The 10178-nt window shown below is 36.1% G+C and overlaps 1 protein-coding gene across 1 annotated transcript; it reads left to right on the plus strand.

The window, feature by feature from the left end:
- The first annotated feature begins 2317 nt into the window (after positions 1-2317).
- On the plus strand, positions 2318-9889 carry LOC133298241 (kinesin-like protein KIN-14B). The gene is made up of 6 exons (XM_061497500.1): positions 2318-2460; positions 2864-3305; positions 7578-7676; positions 8367-8504; positions 8595-8753; positions 9219-9889. Exons 1-6 carry the CDS (start codon positions 2318-2320, stop codon positions 9672-9674), a joined length of 1437 nt encoding a protein of 478 aa, XP_061353484.1. The 3' UTR covers positions 9675-9889.
- Positions 9890-10178: the final 289 nt, after the last annotated feature.

Below are 10178 nucleotides of genomic sequence, written 5' to 3' on the forward strand. Positions count from 1 at the left end.
TGACGATGCACAAATCAGAATAGGCTAAAATGATGATTGTTACATCTCCTTATAAATCGGAATTGATATATACAGTTTATTATATAAATAGCCTATTTTTATTATATTCTATTTATTATTAGTTTACTCCATTAAAAATCGGAATTGTTATATACGATTTGTTATATACAAAGGATAAGATCATATCTTCTTGAAACAAACATCTAATTTGTGGGACCAAAAAATCGGAATTGATAAAAAAACGGAACAACAATAGCAGACGATTCTAGTAACTTGTATCAAAATTTTTGCCTAAAGACAAAGTCAAATGTGAATCTACAGTAAAAACAAACAACTATTCAGTATTCACGTTTCACGAAGCAAATTTTGAGGAAAAAGTGCATACACTAGCTTGGATATATAGTCTCATACCAATATGCAAAAAAGGATGATGATAAATATCTTTTAAGAAAGCATATAATACTGTACATGAAAATTGGCATAACACTAGTACACTAATCACCAAAAGAAATCCTAATACCAAAATACACGAAAAACGATGATAAAGAAAAAAGCATATAACATTGTACAATTGTACATGGAAATTGAATTACATACAACGATTTATGCACCCAATGTCTAGAACTTAAACAATTATTATTGAAAATCGGTTAGTTATAATTAGTATGTAAAATATATCTGGCTTGGTTTATTTCAAGTCCATAGAGAGAAAACAAAACATAACATAAAAATTTAAAGATACAACAAATAGAATGCATTCAACCAGGTGTTTTCATATATATTGAATATCCAAAGAAAAACGAAAGGTACTAAATAATTTTTAATGTGCAGGATATCAAACAGTGTATATATCACATAGGACAAAACATAAAAAATAAATAATCCAACGACAAAATCCTGCAACTTACATAAAAATATAGCAACCTTTTCAATTAATTAATTTTTTTTTCTTTTTTATTTCTGAAAATCAACATCGATCCAAACATAGATTAAACTCAGGTGAAATTGTCCAATCAATTTGAAAAGTTTTAGAACTTTTGAGCAATGAACTCTCAAATACGAATTCTTCTTCAATGCTCCATAAAAATATGCATATTATACATCTATGGAAAGATATTGACATGTTGAATAAAAACCCTTAAAGGTTCTTGATTCAATAAAAAAAATTTCATGAATTAATCCATAGAGTTTCGACCTTTATATATATAAAAAACAAAACCCCAATTTATTTGATTCAATAATATAGATTCTACAATCATATACAGAGGCTCTGATACCAAATGATAGAAATATTTTAACCCTGAATCATGTATATGATTATAAAATACTTAAACAATATGAAATCAAAGTTGGGATTGTGTGTACCTTATTGGATCGTCACAAAGTCGAAAGATTGAAGGGACTACATGCCAGATCTTCCTCTCTATCACCTATTTCGATAAAGGCAGCCTCAGCGATGGGAGCATGATGGCTTATGGAGCTTAACTCCAATATATATAGGCTAGAGAGGAGACCTAGCTAATAACCCAGAAAAGAGTTGTGTCCACTGGGTCCACCCATCATGGAAAACCAGGGTCACACTAAAGCCTACACTGCTGCCCAACTAGGCCCAATAACAACAGATGCTAGAAGCCCAATTCAATGTGATCACAATGGGCTAGTTACAATAACAATATTGAAATATCCATTAACCCGATTAATTTTAAATACAAAACTAATTAATTAATATTGCCCATAAAAAAAATTTCTAACATCGCGTTGATGCACTGAAAAATGATGCTGGTGAATGGATCGGGGAACCTTCTGTGCTGATGGATATGCAAGTTGAGTATTATAGAAATTTGTTTAAAGAAGATAATTCTATAAGACCTGGGCTTCCAATTAAAGGCTGTTTTCCCAGCCTTGAGCAAGAGTTCAGTCTTTATTTTAGTAGTATACCTTCAAATGAGGAGATTAGGGGTACAATTTTCTCCATGCGACCCCATAAAGCTCTGGGGGTGGACGGTCTTCATAGTCTATTTTTTCAGTCTCAATGGGAAACTGTCGGGAGTTATGTCTGCACACTGACAATTCCCACAACGTTCGGGAAATCAATCAAACTCTTATTTGCCTGATCCTGAAGACAGACTCGCCCCAGTCCCTTAAAGACTTCAGGCCTATTATCCTTTGTAATGTTATTTATAAAACTATTACTAAACTTATTGCTAACCGTTTGAAATAGCATGTGGACAAAATTGTCATGCCTAACCAATGTAGCTTCATCAAGGGAAGGCAAGGAACGAATAATGTAATTATAGTGCAGGAAATTATACATTCCATGAGGTCGAAGAAAGGTGCTAAAGGTTGGATGATGATTAAAGTGGATCTAGAAAAAGCATATAACAGAATTAGTTGGGACTTTCTTCGAGATACTCTGCAGGATGTGGGGTTTCCTCCAAATATCATAAACCTTGTTATGTGGTGCGTCTCTTCCTGCACGATGAATGTTCTTTGGAATGGATCCACAACTCAGGAGTTTCTTCCATCCAAGGGGCTTAGACAGGGCGATCCTTTATCCCCATATTAATTTGTCCTTTGCATGGAGCGACTTGGTCATCTCATTTCATGTGCAGTAAAACAAAAGTACTGGAAGCCAATCATGCTGCGAAGGAATGCCCCTCCCATTTCTCATCTTTTTTTGCAGATGACCTTCTTCTTTTTGCAGAAGCATCCCATAACCAGGCCCAGACCATTTTTGCGGTGTTAGACGCTTTCTGTTCCTCTTCCGGTCAAAAAGTGAATAATGAAAAAACAAATATTTTTTCTCACGGAATGTGAACCATGTTTTGGCCGCAGATCTAAATGCTGAGTTGGGCTTTACCAGGACATTGGACCTTGGCAAGTATTTGGGTATTCCAATTCAGCAACGAAGAATTGGGAAGGCGACATTTAGTCACATCCTAGATCGAGTTCACTCTAGGATTAATGCTTGGAATCACACTAGTCTTTCCCTGGCTGGTCGAATTACTCTCTCTAAAGTTGTTCTCTTAGCTATACCAGCTTACGTGATGCAAGTCTCAGTCGTTCCCCTTGGAGTTTTTGATGAGATTGAAAAACAAATTAGGAGTTTTGTGTGGGGCTCAACTAGATCAACTAAACGCCCACATCTGGTTGCGTGGGATCAACTGTGCATGAATAAAGATCAAGGTGGCCTGGGTCTGAGGAAAATGAAGGACTTTAACAGGGCATTTATTATGAAAGTTGGATACGGGATCCTCTCCAATCCTGACGCGCTCTGGGCTAAAGTATTAAGGAGTAAATATAAGGTGCAACCTAGTATCTTGCCTGCTATCACTGCAACGCGAAATAGCTCCTCTCTCTAGAAAGCCAGTCTCGTCCTGGCCGGTGATGCTAAAACACACCAAGATTGTGCTAGGCAATGGGAAATCCACTCATTTTTGGGAAGACCTGTGGGTCCCGGGGTGTGCTGCTCTCTTATCCTATGCTCTTGCTAACTCAACGCGGGTTGATAACCAAGTGGTTGTATCTGATCTCGTTTCATCATCAGGTAGCTAGTTGTGGGATGCTTTTCAACATATTCTGTCAGTCCACATCCAAGCTCGCATCAACAATATCCTCCCTCCTTCTGATACTGATGAACAGGACCAAATTATGTGTATGAAGACGTCAGATGGGAGCTTTTCACTGAAGTTTGCATACGAGGCAATATCTAGGAACGAGAATGACTCTACCAATATGCCCTGGAAACAAGTTTGGGGATGGCAGGATCCAGAACGCATACATACGTTCTTGTGGCTGATTGTTGCGTAAAATCGGCAAGTGCACCGATCGTACCAAGTAATAAAAGATGAGTAAGAATATCGTCCCACGAGGATTGAGGCACCGAAATTATTTTAACTATTCTTTCCTTGTTGGATGAATAAAAGTTGATTTGAGAATGTCTGTGATTGTAAAAATTGAGAACTATTCAAAACTTGTGAACAATTCAAAAGATGATTTTGAAAACTTAAGAATAAAAGATTAAGGTTGAGAAAAATATTTAAAAAGCTATTGCAGTAAAGGACGCCAACACCTTTCTGATCCCCACCTTGTAATATTCATTAATGTTTACATTTATTTACCCATTGATCAAACAATTCACCATCTATCAATTAATTAGTGAAGCCCTAATTCCTTAGTGATCTTAACTTTATTAACCCTATTAGAACCCTAATCCCTTAGAAATTCCTTTTCAAGTTAATCCTTAAAACCAATGAATTTTTCACGTTTGCAGTTCATGTAGCCTATCCCTAGTGCGTACATGAACTGTTATTTTACCCTCTGTCAGGAACTAGAATCTCAATATTCCTATTGAAAGCAATCCTAATAGAGTGATCAATTCTAGAAGAATTATAAGATGAAGAACAGGATAAAATAAATGCAATTGAAATAATTAAATATAAAAATTAACCAAACTACAAGGGGTTCACATCAAGGGTTGTGACCCTTACCACAATAATAAGAGACTAGCCAGACATATTCATGTCTGACAATTCTAAGTATTGAAAAGAATCCATAAAAGAATAATAACCAGAAAATTTGGAGAAGAAACTTGCTCCGCCTTCTGCCTTCGTGTTCTTCTCTGCGCCCCCAAAAAGTTCTCTCTTTTGAATTTCTGACTCCCTTTTATAACCAGAAATTCAATCAGGTCATAATCTTCAGAGAGATTTGATTTTTCTTTCCGTTTTCATTTAAATTTGCAATCACGGAATTAAAGATTCAAAAACCGACGCCCGACGCAATCAGCTCCGATTCCACGCCTGTCGCATGAAGTGTTTCAAATTGCTGACGCAAGTAGCGTGACTTTCACGCTAATCGCGTGAACTGGCAGGGAGTTCCCAACTTGTAGACGCGGTTAGCTTCATTTCCACGCCATTAGCGTGGGATTGCGCGACCTGCGTGAGATTCTTTGCCATTAGTTGGCGCAACTAGCGTGGATTTCACGCCATTTGCGTGAAAACTCAGTGAATCAGCTCTCTTTGACGCAACTAGCTTCAAATCCATGCTATTGGCGTGGAGGATTGATTTTCACGCTAATAGCGTGAAATTCAAGCTATTAGAGTGAGAAAATGGATAAACATGATTTGCACCATTTGCAAGCTTTCCTCCTGCAAAAACATTAAATTTAGCGTGAAAGTGTGTCTGAAGATGGATTATCAATAATTCATTAAAAATAATACTTTTTATCGCTGAATTACAGTGAAATCCTTATTCTTTTTACGCTAAAATATCTATATGCTGAAGGCACATCACTGATGATAGAGGACAAGCTTTTGACGAATGAAAGAAGGTGCAAACGTCACATGACTGGTTCTGATATTTGTCATTTGTGTAATCGATTTACTGAAAGCACCCTACATGCAATCAGGGATTGCGTTGATGCGAAGCAGGTGTGGGAATATGTAGTTAAACAAGAGGCAATGGAGGAGTTTTCTCTCTTAACCTTCAACAATGGGTGTTGTCCAACATCTCACAGGTTCATACTTGGTTTAATCTGTCTCCATGGCCTTTTCTGTTTAGGACCATTTCTTGGTTCATTTGGCGATCTAGGAATAAGAAGATATTCCAAGGTCTTCAGAAACTGCATACAACACTTTGAGAGCTACTCTGGTATATGGAGATGGGTTTACTTGGTCAGAAAGCACACTTCAGGTTGCTGGCCTTGTGACTCATTTTGCGAAAAGAGAGGTTAGTTTCCTGGGTTTTTCCCTGAGAACCTTGGGTTAAGCTGAATGTTGATGGGTCAAGCATAAACAATGGCGAATCTTCCGCTTGTGGGGGAGTAATTCGAAATGCTAGTGGAAGATGGCTCGTAGGGTTTTGTAAAAATATTGGTTGTGGCAACATTTTATTGGAAGAACTGTGGGGATGCCTCCTTGGGCTTGAAATTGCTTGGAGGAAGGGCTTTCATTTTATATGGCTTGAAGGTGATTCACTAGTAGCACAACATCTTTTGAAATAGGGTTGCAATCCTCATCATCCAGCCTCAATTTTGGTCCTGCGCATCAAGAATATGCTATCTTGGGATTGGATGTTTAGGATTTCCCACATTCATAGGGAAGGAAATGGGATTGCAGATTGGATGGCCTCATTCACTTATTCTTTTGACTGGTCTTACAAGAGTTTGTCTCGCCTCCATCAGGTTGTCGTGACATGCTTGAAAGGGATTATGTAGGAGTAGTTTGGTCTAGGATGTGTACCTAGTCTTTCCTGCTATTTTTTTCTTTCCTATTTATTTTTCCAAAAAAAAAAAATTATGATATATTTTTTCGTAGAGATTTATTTTTAAGTTCACTTTTTATAACTTAAGAGAAAAAAAAACTAAAATTACTTTTTTTGAGTTTTTGTTTTAAAAAAAAAAACTGATCTAATTATTATAAAATTTCGAGAATGTTTTTTGAAAAAAATAAAATAAACAAACAATGTCATCATTTGACGAGATGGGAAGAAAGGTTAACTCAACTCCAAACCTGCACTTGCCGCGCAGCCTATGTTGCCATAAAATATAAATACGACACAAATTGACTAATTGAGTCATATTGGTCATGCTGGAACTCGAGGTACTAGCTCTTGAAATGCTTAAATCAGTACATGTACATGCACGTTCATGTGTGTGGCTCACACCCTCAAATATTTTGGATTTAAGTTCAATTCCTAAATCTGGTGCAACCCAAATAATTTTTATTACACTATTGGTTGCCGAAGAGGTTTGACTTGCTTGCTCAAGAGTATATATTTTTAGTGTACAAGTTGTTCCATGTTAGTAAACTTTTTTCAGGAATTCTTTTCTAATAATTTTCTTGGATATGGATATTTCTTTGAGCTTTATATGGAGTTTGTAGTCTTTTATTCTAATTTTTCTCAACTATAAAATTTCGAAATTATATGTAAATTGGGAGACCCTACGAGAACACAAGATTCTTAGAAAGGTTCTGGCTTGGTCAGGCCATAAAGTATATTAATCTTGTTATTCTCATTTTACTTTTCGTTAGTAAAAACCACCTTTTACTACCATCTGATCTGCATGCATACAATACCGTAACATTTCTTGATTGGGGGCTTGTGAAAGTACCAAGCTCTGGAAATACTTTTCTTCTGTTAGTAGTAAAACCCAGAATATCACTTTTTTTTTCTTCATATTTTGTTGTGCTCTATATGATCCTTATTAAATGCTCCTATATTACTATTGCTATCTATCTATCTTAATCTTCTTATTTTCTTTAACTGTATCTCACATTAGATCTGAACCCAGTGTTAGCTAAGAAACTATGCTCAGAATTTTGTAATATTATTGTCTCTAATTTTCTACATGCATTTTGAAAATTTTCATTCAAGTCATCTAATTGCTATGCGTGAGAGCTGTCCATTACCATCTATAGCTAGTTATATTTGTATGATTTACTTAGTTGGATTGAGTGGTTTGGATACATATCCTAAACCAAAAAATTGAATGAAACTTCCAATTTGACTAATTCTCCTTGTATGTGCACTCCTTAACTTATGTGTTGATCCTATGTTTTCTGACATTTGGTTATCAGGATATTGCTGGTACCTTGGCAACAGAAGAGGCTGAGGATTCAGCACAAGTGGGCAAGTTGCGTTCAGCTCTAGAATCCGTTGATCTCAAAAGAAGAAAGGTACTTTATTTTATTCAACTGTTATATCTTATTCATGCATGTAATCATATTTGCATACGTCAAGAGTTCCTTCATGAAGTGAATATTTTGTCATTGCATTAGTTTACTATGCAAATGTTGTACAAGAAATTTTAATATAACCCATGATTGCAGTGCAGCATTTTTATATTTTGTTTTGAAATATTTTCACTTGATACTTGGAAATTGCTTTTATAAGAGGAAGTGAAAGTCACACACAAAAATTGGGAAATTACCAATTTTGTTGGTTATACTTCTATTCAGAGAGTCGTATTCAGCACTTCTAGAGGTCTATATCTGTGTGATTAGGAGGAAGATATAAACGGAACATACACCCCTTTTAATTACTTGTATATAGCCAACACAAGTTATGACCGTTGAACTCAAGGTAATTGAAGTGCAGTTATGCAGTCCTGGGTTTCAATTTTGGTAAAGTTGATTTTCTGCAGTTCTTACTGAGCAGCAAAATAGGCCATTTAAAGAGGGGGGAATTTTCTGGTGACATTAGCCTTCATTCCTAAACACATGATATGTCAATTCTGTCAGACCTGTACTACTGCAATGTTAGTGATAGATTTAAATTTTAATAGCAATTAAAGAAGGATATTGATGTATTATTTTCTTCTTAAAATGTCTATTTATCATGTGCCGTTGATATCTTATTATATTCAGATTTTGCAACAAATGAGAAGTGATGTAGCGTTATTATTGGAAAATGGTGGTTCACCTATTCAAAGTCCTTCTTCTGCAGCTGAAGATGCACGATTAGCATCTCTCATTTCACTTGACGGCATATTGAAGCAAATCAAGGTTCTTGTTTCTTCTTGAAATCTGTTTTGGAAGCTCGAGTTTAGTGTTCTAATAAGAAATAATCAATAATTTAAGGTATAATTTGAACAGGATATAACAAGACTTTCTACTATGAACACCATCGGGAAAAGTAAGAAAAGAACAGTGCTTGTTTCTCTTGATGAACTAACAGAACGAATGCCTTCGCTTCTTGAAATTGATCATCCATGTGCTCAGAGGCACATTGCAGATGCTTGCCGCATGGTTGAGGTATGCAAGTTGTTGCTCAGTATGACTAGATTGTGAGCACTAAAGGAATCAGATTGTGCTTTGAACTGTGTTGGCATACTCAGTGTTGACTAAAATTCACTACGACTGCTCTGATAAAAAGCATATCTAATAAGGACAGGAATGGTGCATTAACGGAGAGGTTGACTTTGCCTGGTTTTTCTCCGTAGTTGCCATTAATTTTTAAATTATTGTTAATTAAATTATTTGCTTTGCTATATGGGAGTACTACCAAGTTAAATACTAAGGAATTTTGTAGCCCCTAGAAAAAAAGAAAATAGAAAGAAACAAAACTAAGGACTGAACAGTTGAAAATAATTTGAAATGATTTTCCGTCTCCTTGCATTTGTGTGAAATTAAGATATTTTTTTGTCTGAAATCAGTTGGGTCTGGCGTTTGTTGAGTTTTGTGAATCCTAAACCCTCTTTTCTGTTGTGTTTGACGCAGTCAATTCCTGAAGAAGATGACCGCATTCAAGATTTATCACATGCTCGCAAGCCATCAACTGATGTGGGCTCTGGATCTGGAACTGATGTGGCACAGTGGAACGTGCTTCAATTTAATACAGGCAATACCTCACCATTTATAATCAAATGTGGAGCAAACTCAAATTCAGAACTAATAATTAAAGCTGAGGCTCGAGTTCAGGAACCTAATGGAGGTGAGATTGTGAGGGTTGCCCCTAGGCCGTCCATTTTGGAAAATATGAGCTTGGAGGAAATGAAGCAAGTATTTGCTGAACTACCTGATGCTTTAAGCTTGCTTGCCCTGGCAAGGACTGCAGATGGAACTCGAGCACGGTATTCTAGATTATATAGGACCTTGGCTATGAAGGTTCCATCCCTTAGGGATCTCGTCATTGAGCTTGAAAAAGGGGGTTCACTGAAAGATGTGAGAACTTAACCTTCAAGGGCAATATGATCATGAACTATACATTATAGGCCTCGAGTAGGTTGCTTGTGAAGGCTTCGGCTTTTGGGCGTTGATTGAGTAGTGGGGGAACCACTGTACAATCCTTGTTCTGCATGCATGTTTCCATATTTGGTTGTAATTATTTCAGTATTTCTTATCCTGCAATTTTGTTTATGAAGTGTAATTTATCCAAAATGCCCGAGTCCACAGGCTTGTTTAAGACTTCATGTTTATTCATGTCGAATTTCATCGAATCTGCCATGAATCTCATCTTACTATTGATAAATAAGCAGGCAAGAAGATGAAATTGGAAGAAAAAAGAAGAAAAATTTAATGTAAAAAGAATTAATTTGGAAGTATTAGTAATTGACAATTAAGGAGAAAGAAAAAATTTAAAATAAAAAAAGTAATTATTTTAAAAGCATAGGGAGTTAAAATTTAGATGATGAGGAAATTTTAGTTAACATTAACGCCACTTTTATTTTGTGGGAGTTG

Source organism: Gastrolobium bilobum, unplaced genomic scaffold (assembly GCF_033153095.1).
Source record: "Gastrolobium bilobum isolate Gb01-03AN ecotype WA unplaced genomic scaffold, APGP_CSIRO_Gbil_v1 utg810, whole genome shotgun sequence".
Classification (NCBI taxonomy): Eukaryota; Viridiplantae; Streptophyta; class Magnoliopsida; order Fabales; family Fabaceae; genus Gastrolobium; species Gastrolobium bilobum.

Coding starts and splice junctions, on each gene's coding strand:
- LOC133298241 (XM_061497500.1), top strand. CDS start 2,318: ATGAGGTCGAAGAAAGGTGCTAAAGGTTGGATGATGATTAAAGTGGAT. Junction 8,505..8,594: donor GCATATTGAAGCAAATCAAG/GTTCTTGTTTCT, acceptor TAATTTGAACAG/GATATAACAAGACTTTCTAC. Junction 8,754..9,218: donor ATGCTTGCCGCATGGTTGAG/GTATGCAAGTTG, acceptor TGTTTGACGCAG/TCAATTCCTGAAGAAGATGA.